At 30.4% G+C, this 13,820-nt stretch overlaps 2 protein-coding genes across 2 annotated transcripts; both read left to right on the forward strand.

Moving 5' to 3' along the window:
* Positions 1-6,791: 6,791 nt before the first annotated feature.
* Positions 6,792-7,621, forward strand: LOC112508085 (heavy metal-associated isoprenylated plant protein 12-like). The gene is made up of 3 exons (XM_025112863.1): positions 6,792-6,823; positions 6,907-6,985; positions 7,128-7,621. Exons 1-3 carry the CDS (start codon positions 6,815-6,817, stop codon positions 7,427-7,429), a joined length of 390 nt encoding a protein of 129 aa, XP_024968631.1. The 5' UTR covers positions 6,792-6,814; the 3' UTR covers positions 7,430-7,621.
* Positions 7,622-12,390: 4,769 nt separating this feature from the next.
* Positions 12,391-13,255, forward strand: LOC112508131 (heavy metal-associated isoprenylated plant protein 47-like). Its single transcript, XM_025112914.1, has 3 exons — positions 12,391-12,468; positions 12,560-12,638; positions 12,744-13,255. The coding sequence occupies exons 1-3, from the start codon at positions 12,460-12,462 to the stop codon at positions 13,055-13,057; spliced, it is 402 nt and encodes a 133-aa protein (XP_024968682.1). The 5' UTR covers positions 12,391-12,459; the 3' UTR covers positions 13,058-13,255.
* Positions 13,256-13,820: the final 565 nt, after the last annotated feature.

A 13,820-nucleotide genomic window follows, 5' to 3' on the forward strand; every position in this document is an offset into this window, starting at 1 on the left:
AACCCTAAACCAGGTCGCCGGCGATTAAAGCATCACCAGGTCGCCGGCCTCGCCTCGTCGCCTCCTTCTCGTCGTCGGCTCTAAACCCTAAACCAGGTCGCCGGCGATTAAAGCATCACCAGGTCGCCGGCGATTAAAGCATCACCAGGTCGCCGGCGATTAAAGGTTCTTAACCAGCAAGATCGGATGCGATAGCCGTCAACGATGCGAACGAAACCAGCAAGAACGTCGTCTGTGGAAGTCTTGCCGGCAACGATGATGAGATGGATGCGATGAGAAACCAGGGTTAAWAGGGTAATCTGTCAAATAAGTCAAGAGGGTTTAACTTATCAAAAACGACTTATTACCGGTTTGGTACCGGTATAAGCACTTTTTTTATTTTTTATCCAAACACTCCAAAATGACTTATTACCGGTTTGGCACCGGTATAAGTCAATAAGTCCGTTTGAAACGCTTTCCCAAACACCCCCTAAGACCTAGTCTTAATTACATGCTTGGACCCACATCAAGTAGTTTGACTTGTCAAAGAGTTCAATCAAAGAAACTTCATGATATAATACTTATTCTACAATCGAAATATTGTAATTAAAAAAAGACTAAACCACTTGAGTATATTTGGTTAGAGTCGTTTCTGTTTTAAAATATATGCTACTGCATGAGAAGCTTCCAAACTGGGTTTAATTTAGATGATTAATTTTTGTTTAATTTCTAATTTGGTTATTGAAGTTTTAAAATTTATCAATAAATACATAAACTTTTCAAAAAGTTTCATATAAATAATATTTTTTAAATATATAATATTTATATACGATAAAATATAACAAATAAACATTACACACCATCCTCACTTTTGGTGAAGTTTGAATCTCTAACTTAGTAGAAGGTCAAAGACTCACATACCGTTAGAACAAATTTTTTCTATAAAATAATAACTTATGTTGTCATTTTACTGTTTCTAATAAAAGGAAAACACTGTAGTCGATTAATATTGTTTTTTAAAGCTAAATTTAAAGAATTATAATCTAGAAAATGTTTATATTAGTATACAATTTCAACCGACCATAAATAATATTTGATGTATTTGAAGTGCATCTATCAAAATATAAAAATTAAATATAGATTTGGTCCTTATGGTTTGCATGAATTAATGAGTAAGATCTTTTACAAAAATTATTAATGAGGAATGTCCCTATAATTTTATTTTTATAACGAATATGATCCTTTATCGAACTTCTTTGGTTAAGTTTTCGTTAATGAGGGGCAATTTTGTCTATTCACTCTCCTATGTGTCAACTTAAAATTTCAATAATGAATTGGTCACGCAAACTATTTTCCATTTTCTAGCATATTTGTCCCTCAAACTAATCTACATTATAATAGACTAGAAAAGTACTCGTGAGATGCAGCGAGATACATCTTGATTTTAACATTTTCTTTTATTCTTTATCTCAGTCGATGTTATAATATGGTCTTGTGTGATTTTAAAAAAAAAACAATAATGTTCTTATTTTTGAATAAAACATAAATTTGAAGATATTATAAAAATTTGACAAACGAAGTAATTTATATTTGGTTTAATAATATAATCTTTTATAAATATAATAATTAACTATTTTGTTGGAACTCAATAATTATCGTAGTTATATTTTAGATTTTTTATATTTTAAAATGATATGTTTATTCTATATTTCATTATTTTTATTCGCAGTTAGTTACACGAATTCAAACAATGAGCTTTAATAAGTTAAACTTACGCACAATTTACTTGGTTGAATTTTAAGTAATATGCATCAATAAACAATAATTCATGCATAAAAAATAGTTTTTAAGAGTTCTTGTTAAATATTTTATAATACAATATAGATTTGGTTCCTCAAACTATTTTTTATTTTTATAACAAATTTGAGTCCTCCCCAACTTTCATTTTTAAGATTTGGTCCCTTCTTTAATCAATAAAATTTGATGGCACAAACATATATTTTCGAATTAACAAAGTAATTAAATAAATTTTGAAATTTAGATTTTGCCATAAATATTTTGATAAATATTTTGTTTTAAATAGTTGAAAATTAAAAAAAATTCTAAAACTAAATACCTGATAATATATTAAATAATAAGATATAAAAACATAAGTTCAAGTAATTTAATAAATACTAATTAATATACTAAAAATATATATTATAATTAAATAAGATATAAAAATATAAAGTTAACTATTATATACAATAAACATGATATCATTTAGCATTAACCGGTTGAAAATTATCAATGTTATTATTATGTATTAAATGGAGAGACCAAATCATAAAAATGAAAATTGAGTGAAGAACCGAATCTATTATAAAAAAATAAAAAATAGTTTGAGGGACCAAATCTGCAATAATAATGATAAGTAGTTTGCGAGATCAAATCTGTTATTGAAAATGAAAATTGAGAGAGAGGAAGGTGAATAGACAAAATTGCTCCTCACTAACGGAAACTTAACTAAAGGTGTTAGAGGAGGGACCATATTCGTTATAAAAATGAAACTATGGGGATGTCTCTCGTTAATAATTCTTTTAAATGACCTTAGGGCTGTTTACCAAACACTTACCCGGTAAGTGCTTATATGTAAAATTTAACACTATCATTGACTTATCTGATAAGATTTTAGTCCACCAAAACGATATCGTATGCAACAATTTACTCGGTAAGCACTTATCGTGGTAAGAATCGTCGTCTTTACTTACCGGGTAACACTCTTGGTCCTTGGTTCACTTTTACCGGGTAAGATTCTTGGTCCTTACCATATTCATCCAATATGATAATATGACTTGATATTTACTTACCCAAGTAAGCGTTTGGTAAACGGCCCCTTACTCGTTAATTTATGTAAACCATAGAGATCAAAGTTGTAATTAACTCAAATTATAAACCATAAACCATAAAATACAACTCCTGAATCTTTCCAAGGAATTGTTATTAGTTGCCCGAAAAGAAGAACAACCAAATTGATTTATATTAATTTAAATAATTTTAATATTCAATAACTACTGGTTAATCACTTCTAAGCAATGTTCAAAAAAACTCACCACAACAACTGCCATGGTGTGTCATAGCTTAAGACTTATGTCTTACGTCACGTTATGTCTGTAGCAATCCATGACCTAATGCACGGTTTATATAACGTAATATTTGATTTTTCTTACATTTTTAATGTGTTATTTGTCAGTTTCTAATGTATAACCTAATTTAAATTATTTAATATCATTGACTCACTGAGTCATAGTATGAAATATATGTTTATATGTATAATAATTTATATGATAATAAGATTTGTCATCATTATTCACGTCTTGAAAAACGTCAATATTTCTGGTGCATAGAGCCGCTGGAAAATGAGGCGTCGATGATTTTTTTTCGGCGGATTTACCAACAGATTTTTTGTTTTTCCGTGCAAAATGGCCGCCGGAAATTTTTCCCCAATTTATTTAAAAAACTTGATTAAATTAAAAAATTATTAATAAGATTTAAAAAAATTGAATTATTTTACTGACGAATATATCCGGCAGAAATTTAATTTAGTTTTTTAAATAATTAATTCTATTCTTTATCGATGAATTGCATTTTTTACTTCTTTTGCAAGTTTAGATTTAATTATTCAGAGTACCACTCCATAATTGAACCATTTAATTAAACGTAATAACTAAATTCTAATTATATCATATTATGGTTTTGGTCCTTGTGTTTCGGTTTTTTTATTTTTAGTTCCTATAGTTTCTAATATTGTAAATTTGACACTATGGGATGCACTTTGCTTGGTTTTAATCCCGACCCTAACAGAGGTTACGTTTTATCCGTTAATTCTCCCATGTGGCTTTCACATGGGGTAAGAATGTCCTTTAAAAAAAAAAGTAGAAATAGGGCCAAATAGAGGATCCCGAGCCCATCTCTCTTTGGAGCATAAATTCTCAAATGACAGCAAGGCTAAGCATGTTTTCTCAAATCATAAGTGATTGTAGGCATATATCTCAAATGATGACTGGGCATAGTAATTCAAAATAGGAAGAACCTGGGCATAATTTTCAAATGAAGCTCATCAAAAACATATGTTCCAAATGACGTATTAATTAGTGGGGGAGTCGGTTTTTAAGAGTTTTTAGGATTATTACGAGGGGAAAACGACCATTCAATGGGGGTCAACTTCAAGCAATGAATTGGAGAGAGTAGAGGACAGATCGGAAGCATTCTTCATAAATTTCTTTTCACTTTTAGTAATTTATTTCCCGTTTTCAGTTGGAATCTCAACTTAGGGGTCGTTTACCAAACATTTACCCAAAAAATTCAACACTATCACTTATTTAACGAGTAAGATTTTAGTCAATAAAAACGGTACCGTCTGCAACAATTTACCTGGTAAGCGCTAACTGTGGTAAGAGTGTTCGCCCTCACTTACCGGATAAAACTTTTGATCATTGTCTCGCTCTTACCGGGTTAGATTTATGGTCCTTTCCATGTTCATCCAATAAAGTAACGTAACTTGGTAAGCGCTTGTTCGGATAAGCGTTCGGTAAACAACCCCTTAGCCATTTGTGGATAAGTTTTCCTATTCCAACAACGGTTTTTCTTTGAAATTTCATTGTAATGTTGTGGAACAAGGCTATTTGCTTGAATTTCATTTCAATGTCCATTAATTTCGTTGAATCGTTAGTTAACCTGATCAATTAGTTAGTATTCTTATAAATGTTTGTTAATTGAAACCCCTAAGATCCATAAATGTTTAGGGATTTTTGATAAAGTGACAAATGAAATCGTTTGGTCTCCATAAAGTTTACAATTCGAACCAAAGGGCTTTTGACCTAGCGGTATCGTAGCCTTTGACCTTCTAGGAGGTCAGGGGTTCAAACCTCACCATAGATGATGAGGGTGTGTGAGTTTATTTGTTGCATTTGCCGTATATAAATATTATATACTTAAAAAAAAAGTTTACAATTCGATTTCTTGAATGCTTTGCAATCAAAGCTCTAATAATCCTAACGGTAAGCGCTCATCGAGTAAGCATTTAGGTAAATGGCCTCTTAATATTTATATTATTAATTAATGGAAATGGGGTCTACAAAGAGGAGAAAGGATTGGTTGTCTTCAAGGACCTTTCTCACTCCGAACTGATCATTATATCTTCTAAAGCATGCTTGTCCTTTTACAGATATATTATATTTGACAAGTTATTGCCTGTCAAATAAGCCAGCTTTAATTTGATTAGATTTAATCAGATTAAATTCCACTAAACCAGATATAATAGTTAAACTCTTTAATTATTTATTATTCTTATTTAGATATACAAGTTCATGCGTGTAACTCATTAGGGTTTTATCACGTTGGCAATTATTATAAATCCTATTTATGATTATAAACGAAGAGTGACATCTAACAATACATCATCGTTATCCAAATGATAAAGTTTGATAATTCAACTAATCAACAAATTGTGTGATTATTATCAGTATACACATTTATGTCTCTCTGTCCTAGATATCCATATTGAACATGAGATAAATGTGTCATCCTTGTTATGTTTGATATTTAGTTTCTCGATTTGAAATACATTGATAAGACAAAAATCAATATTTCATATTGACTATCTGAGCATGCATGCAATTCTTCGCCACTATTCAATCGAGGGACCTAGGGATATCACTCTTGTCATCCAAGAGAAACAAATCTCGTCTTCTTCTATCCTAGTACTACTAAGTGATACGTGACATACACCACAACCATTATACCACCTAGTTGAAATGATTAAAATCAGTTACCAAAGTACACCACTCACACAGAGCAAACTCCATGATCTCAAGTCAAATGACTATATGTATAATGACCACATTAGAAACGTTTATGCCACTCATATGACATTCAATGAAACATTATCGTAGCGAGTCACGTTCGGTACACAAGATCCCATGTTGTACCCATATGTGGATTATATATCCCATATATATGAATCCATACATATTCTAGTCGTACCATATTAATTCAAGCTAAACCCGAATTAATATTTGATTAAGGACATTTTAGAATATAATATTCTAATGTTATTGTTACGTTTATTATATTATATAGAATAATACATAAACATAATAATTAGACGCACTATTAGAAAACAGACTATCACTAATGTATATTACCGACAACCAAAATCCGTCGGTACATTCAAAATTTATCAATTACAAAAATAAATATAAATCATCTGTCAGTAATTATTGATGGGTTTTCGATTGATTGATTAAATAAAAATTAAAATTAAATAATCCGTCGGTAATTACCGAATTTTTATTTAATTTTTTTAGAACTTAAAAATTAAAGAAATAAAAATAAAATAATCCAGTGAGTAATATGTATAGTTTGCCACTCCCTTCTCTATCTACTATATATGTATAGTTTTTAGATATATGTATATATATTCTTTTAAATTTATTTAAAAAAATCAAAATCACCGACGGATTACTGCCGTCAGTAGTCACTGATAAGATCCGTCGGTATTACCGCCGTCGGTAATCCGTCGGAGATGAAAAATCTTGAAATGGTTTAAGAGGAAAGAAAAAGCAAAGAGCGAGTCATATTTAATGCAGAAATGGTGGAAGGAAGCTTCCCCTTAGTTATGGCGTTGACGTGTCATCATCTACAGCCCTTCAACCTCCCTTCCTGTAGTTTATCCATCTATAAATACTCCCCTCACTTCATTCACATTCTTTCTCATCCTTCTCTAAATCTTCTTACTCTCCAATTTTTATTTCATCATCATCATCATCATCTTCATATTCATATATATATAGATATGGCCAAGGTACAAATCTCTTCACCTACTTATCCAATTCGTCTCCGTTCTGCATTTTATTTGAATCTGGTGGTTGTAAATTGTTTTTGCAGCAAAATATTGTTGTCAAGGTGGCCATGTTCGATCACAAGAAAACTCGTAAGGCTCTCAAGATCGTCGTTGGTGTCTCCGGTAAGATATTCAGAATAAGAAAATTCCGATTCCATGGAGAGATCTTTATCGAATTTGACTTCATCACTGAATGTTCATCGATCTGGATTGGTTGAATTAGTTTATTGAACTAAATCATAATCTGAAATTAATTGACAAACAGGTGTGGAATCAGCGGCTTTGATCGGATCAGATAAAAATCAAATCAAAGTGACTGGGGAAGGAATCGACTCAGTCGAACTCGCGACGCTGCTAAGGAAAGGCGTAGGATGCACAGAGCTGGTGAGTGTTGGTCCGGTGGAGGAGAAGAAACCCGCTGTCACCGCTGCTGCTGCCGCCAGTCAAACGCCGGCTACGGTGGTGCCACTGCAAGTTTATCCTCACCATTATAGCTGCTATGGAGGGCCGTACTACCATGTCTACGAAAGTTGCAGCAACGACGATCCCTCTTGTACCATTATGTAAAATTGCACCAACTGAAAAGCACAACAATTATACTTTCATTTGTTTTACGAGGCGTTCCAATGGCTTTTGCGCCATCGTAAAGGGTTGAACTTTTCAACCAAGTGGGTTGTCGTTTTGATAAAGCCATGACGGACGTTTTTATCAATTTAGAGGTACTAGAACGAAACTCGTACAATGTAGTGAGATAAATTTCGATTTTAATGTTTAGTTTTATTTTTTGTTTCTATCGATATAATACAATTTTATGTGTTTTTAAGAAATCAATAATATTTTATTTTTGAATTAAATATAAATTTGAAGATAACATAAAATTTTTAAAAAAAATCTATATTTAGTATCAAATTAACTATTTAATAATTCTCGTTTTTTTGGTGTAAGTTCTTTAATTCAATTTTTATTATAATTCAATTTAGATTTAATAACAAAGTAATTTATTTTTGGTTTAATAATATAATTCTTTTATAAAGATAATATTTAAACATTCTGTTAGAACTCAATGATTATCTTAATTATATTTTAGATTTTCTATGTTTAAAATGGATGTTTAATCATGTATTTGATTATGTTTATTTGCAGTTAGTTATACAAATTTAAAAATAGAGATTTAATAAGTTGTACTTACGCAAAATTACTTGTACTCTTGAATTTTAAGTAATATACATCAATAAACAGTACTTCATGCATAAAAAACAGTTTTTAAAAGTTTTTATCAAATGTTTTATAACATAATATAGGTTCCATGATTAAGTATGCTTTACTTTTGCACAACTTAATTTTTATTATAAAAATGTATGAGAAAACGAATGTCATCCGACGAAACCTTTAACGACCAAAACGATCACACTTTCTTCAATATAACAATTTATTAAATTCAGGAAAAAATGAAAATTAAATTTTATATTATCTTTCCAACAGATATCCCTGAAAAGAGTGAAAGGCGAATTCCATTGAAAATCTTTCGGATTACGTAAATTTCAAAAGATAGAAATTATTGAAAACCACCGGAACTTAGATCTGCCTATTTGTCGAAAAACTGTTGAATATTACCCCTCGAAATTAATTGGCATTGATAACATGTTGGGACATGCGGTTGGAAGTTCAATGCACGAAAGTAATGAATAATATCTTAAATAGTGATGTAGTTCAAACTTGAAGAGCATAATAAAATCTTAGCATTGTTTAGCATAACACGCCAGATATAATCCTTGTCCTTTGTTGCATACTGCTTCGATTGATGTTGAGGTACATATTAACAGTCGACTCTGACTTAATAAGTTTATAGTTTAACAATTTATAGTAAATTAACAAACAGTTTATATAAGCGCAAGATATCTTGGATGACATGCATACTTACTAAAGAACAGATGATTTGAACATATGCAACATCCACAAGTAACATATTGGCATTTGCACACACTTAAGCATGGTCACCATCATGTTTATGGCCGTATCTTTGTTAAACATGGAAGTCTGGGTCAATTTGCGCCCATCTTGACAAATTTCACGAGGTCTGGAGAAAAGGACAAGGACCAATGACCTTTAGGAATGAACGTCAAATATTTTCAAGTCTTGTTATTAATGAACTGATCCAAGGTTTTTTTGCACTTCTCTATTCGATCCACGAATCCCCTCTTGCTTTGAGTCGTTGCTAGAAACATGAGAAGGGCTCTTTTGATTTGACATATAACTTTCATGTGGATTCGGTTGTTTGTATGGATTTTATAAAGGGTTTCAGAGTTTTCTTTTCTTTATTTGAGGAAAGTTATGAAATCTATTCAGAAAAAAACAAAAAAAAGTTTAAATCTATATTTTTATTAAGGGAAAATTGCATCAAAATGGAACCAACTTTCACCTGATTCCTATTTTGGAGAACCAATTTTTAAAATTGTCATTTAGGGGTCTCTATCAAACTTTTTGTTTATTTAAGGGTCTGGTTGACCTGTTAATACTGACATCATCCAGATCTTTTGCCAACTAAGATATTCCACGTCATATTAATTTTTTTAAACTAATATTCCACGTTATATTAATTTTTTATTTTAAAACTAATATTCCATTTCATATTTAAAATTATAAAATAATTATAGAAAAATAACTAAAATTCATTTTTTTTAAATTATGGTAATAAAATCTATTTTTTATTCCAAATCTCGTTTTTAAAAAAAATCAGATATCAAATTGAAGATTTTTTCAAAAAAAAAATCCAAATTACCAAAATAAAAATTGTTTTTTACTAATGCAATAAAAAAAAACAATTTAATAGAAAAAATTAATTGATGCGATAAAAAATAAATACCAATAAAAATTAATCTTTTTATTGCATCAATAAATATTTGATATATTTTTTATTGGATCAATTAACTTTTTCTATTAAATTAATTTTTTTATTGCATTAGTAAAAAACAAATTTTATTTTGGTAATTTAGATTTTTTTTGAAAAAATCTTCAATTTGATATCTGAATTTTTTTAAGAAAAAAAACGAGATTTGGAATAAAAAATAGATTTTATTACCATAATTTAAAAAAAAYGAATTTTAGTTATTTTTCTATAATTATTTTTAATTTTAAATATGACATGAGATATTGGTTTTAAAATAAAAAATTAATATGACGTGGAATATTAGTTTTAAAATAAAAATTTAATATAATGTGGAATATATTAGTTGGCAAAAGATCTGGATGATGTCTGCATTAACATGTCAATGAGACCTTTAAATAAACAAAAAGTTTGATAAAGACCCCTAAATGACAATTTTGAAAATTGATTCCCCAAAACAGAATCAGGTAAAAATTGTTTCCATTTTAATGCAATTTTTCTTTTCATTAATTTTATTTAAAGTCTGGTACATGCGTTTACACCTGCGAAAGGAACACCTTTACCCACATAATAAATTGGACATAGAAATTAAAAATTAAAATAAAAGGATCTATTAAACCAGGACCAATTCCACATTCACGGATTAGAAAAAACACTACTTTTTGAGTGAAAAAGGTGAAAGACTAACCATAAAAGTGGTGTCCAATTGGTTTGATCTTGGGTTTCAAAAGTCAAAAGTATTTGAAGGTTTCAGGTTCGAATCTAAAAAGAAATAAAAATCTTATTGTAGTCACGGATGTTTAAATAATATGATTTCAGATTATCCGCAGAAGTGATGGTTGTTCTGAAATTAGTCGTCTTATATAACGGGTTGATTATCCAATTTAATAATAAAAAGTGAAGGATTAAAATAAATATATATAGGACCAATTTTTAATTTTCCTTCATTATTTTATTTGACTGAATGGAGGAAAGACTCGTGTCAACTGACAACCGCGTGGCCACAATTTCAATTTTTAATTTTATCGGGTTAAATTTAAGAAAAAAGGAAAATTAAAATTAAGAAAAAAAGTAAAAAGCATAAAATAATAATATACTTGTATAACTTTTTTTTTTAATTATATCAATTTGTATTTTTTAATTTTATTTATTACAATAATATATTTATAAATTAATTTTTATTAAAACATTGTTTTTGAAAACTTTAGCCGAGACATAATTTAACTGTCATGGACATAAGAATTGAGTATTCTCAAATATTTATATATATAAAAGAAAAAATTTGGGGTGTTGAGATGGTAACATAAGAATTGAGTATTCTCAAATGATGAATTGTTGTTGAATTTTAATTGTTCCACATTGGTGAAGAGTTGAAAAAAAAATCTTTTCGATCACCTTTAATTATATCAAAAATCCAATAATAATGTAAGATTTGAAAAAACGAAACTTTTGATGATGACACTTCAATATTATATAGGTTTTTTTTTTACGGGATTGTTACGTATACCTCTTTTAATGTCAAAATCAAGTCAATTTATGTATTAAGAATTTAAAAAGTGAGTTTTGATATTGATGCATATGAAAAGGAAACCATTAGATAAGGATGTATTTCATAATGTAGAAAGGTACAATTAACCTGAACTTTATTTTATATAAAAACTAGTTGTGTACCCGTGCAATGTAGCGGGAGCCATGAATTTTAACGATTTTAAAATTTCACTGGTTTTATTAAAGAAGATTTAACGATGATATAAGTTACATTTGGTCTTTACATATTAATACAATTTGAATAAATAAGAGTTATGGTTCCAATTACAGTCTATCGTTGAAAAAAATTGTATGACAATTTAAAATCCATATATTTAAAATCCAACATATTTAAACGACTTCACAAATGTGTTCGATTTACACCAAGAACAAAGAATTAAGAGATCGAGAGCGAAACCGAGAGTTCTATAGCAATTGAATTGGAGATGAATGAGAGAACTTTTAATAAGTCATGGTGCATATCAGTTTGAATCTCACCTTGAGGGATGGGAAGAAGACATAGAGGTATGAGAGGGTGAAGACATGAGTGAAATGTGTGAAAAGTATCTTGGGAACATAAAAAAATGTAATAATGTGCATTGGTAACTTGTACTATATGTTCTTTTAATTGTAGATTAATAGATTTTAAAACTAAATGCATAAAATTAGTAGTACTTAGTGCATTATGAGTTGTTTTTAAGACTTTTAAWACTTTGTACATAAATKTATAATACTTTGTGCATTAAAATTTGTTTTAAGAGTTTTGATAAATTTGGTTTATAAGGTAGTATAGATAATGATGGATGCAAAAACATGAAAAGTAGAGTAATAATTAATGAGGGATGGAAGTTCAAATGCAGTGACTCCGGATTACCCGCAAAGCAGGTGGTCATCTTAAGATTAGTCGGATTGCAAACGGGTTGAATATTCATTCGGTTTAATAATAAAAAAGAAAATTAATGATAGACAAGAACTATATAGTATGTACCGAGTCATATTTAATTACTACTTTAGTGCAAATGGTGGGAAGGAAGCTTCCGTTTTATGGCGTTGACAAGGTCTTCCCCATGGAGTCGTCCATAAATACCGGCGACACTCAACATTCTTCCTCATCCTTCCACAACCTTCTCTAAATCCTCTTACTCCAAAACACAGACTCAGATCAGCATCAAATTCATACATAGATATGGCCAAGGTACAAATCTCTTCACTCATTCAGTTCGATTCGCTTTCGCATTTTATATGAATCAGGTGGCTCTAATTTCCATAATCGATTGTTATCGCAGCAAAACATCGTTGTGAAGGTGGCCATGATCAACGACAAGAAAACTCGTAAGGCTCTGAAGATCGCCGTTGGTGTCTGCGGTAAGACATTTGAACGCTCCTCTCTCTAGTTTCTGGATTGGAGAAATCGTTTTTTTGATTAAATAATTCAACTAAGATCATAATCTGAAATTAATTGACAAACAGGCGTGGAATCAGCGGCCTTGATCGGTTCAGATAAAGATCAAATCAAGGTGACTGGGGAAGGAATCGACTCAGTCGAACTCGCGAGGCTGCTAAGGAAGGGCGTAGGATGCACAGAGCTGGTGAGTGTTGGTCCAGTTGAGGAGAAGAAACCCGCTGTCACTGCTGCTGCCGCCACTCAAACGCCAGCTAAGGTGGTGCCAGCTACGGTGGTGCCACTGCAAGTTTATCCTCACCATTATAGCTGCTATGGAGGGCCTTACTACCATGTCTATGAAAGTCCCTGCAACGACAATCCCTCCTGCACCATTATGTAAGATTGCATCAACTGAAATAGTGTAAATTGAGAGAAACCAAAACAGATTAAAGGCCGGCCTTTGGGGCTCATCGCTCGCTAYTTGAGTTTTTCGACGCCAATGAGGATTTCATGTGTATTATTTTCAAGGTCCCACGGAAGAGTTGATGTACGTGCAAGATGACCCAAACATCCCGTGTTTGATTTTGTATTGATAKTTTTCTTCATGTAATAATTGTTTATATACTGTTTTTTTTTAATAAAAATTTCGACCAGTTAAATTCATAGCAATTTGGCCCCTCAACTCTGTTAAGTTGTTAATATGATATAGAAATAATATGTGTTTTTTGGACCTTAGACCGTGTGGACTGGACCCTATTCTGTATCACATTTATTTGTGTCTATTTATCTTGGTTTGATTTATGTTTCTTGTTATTCAAGTTTTTATTTTTTCAATAACAAATATTCAAGTTAAGAGACTCGTAGAAGTAGTTACAAAATTTATAATTATGTACAACCATTCACAAGGAGAATTTTTTTTGAGAATCCATGAAATTGTAATAATTTTGAAAACTTATGTATCATGTGTTATTTCATATGATTTTTTCTCCATCTAARATTAGTATTTAAAATATAGATTAACATGTATTTCTTACGGATCTCTTAAATTTTGGAGTTGTCAAGTGGTTAAGAACATTTTCATGTATTTAAGAAGGCGTCCAATGGCAAAGAAGCCTTATCAATTAAACTCCCCCACAATCTATATATATATATATATATATATA

The sequence above is a fragment of the Cynara cardunculus genome (assembly GCF_001531365.2).
Source record: "Cynara cardunculus var. scolymus isolate 2C chromosome LG 2, CcrdV1, whole genome shotgun sequence".
NCBI lineage: Eukaryota > Viridiplantae > Streptophyta > Magnoliopsida > Asterales > Asteraceae > Cynara > Cynara cardunculus.

What these genes read in the sequence shown, in the direction of transcription:
- LOC112508085 (XM_025112863.1), top strand. An exon ending in GATCGTCGTTGGTGTCTCCG is followed by an intron (nt 6,986 to 7,127) that starts GTAAGATATTCA and finishes ATTGACAAACAG; the next exon opens with GTGTGGAATCAGCGGCTTTG.
- LOC112508131 (XM_025112914.1), top strand. An exon ending in GATCGCCGTTGGTGTCTGCG is followed by an intron (nt 12,639 to 12,743) that starts GTAAGACATTTG and finishes ATTGACAAACAG; the next exon opens with GCGTGGAATCAGCGGCCTTG.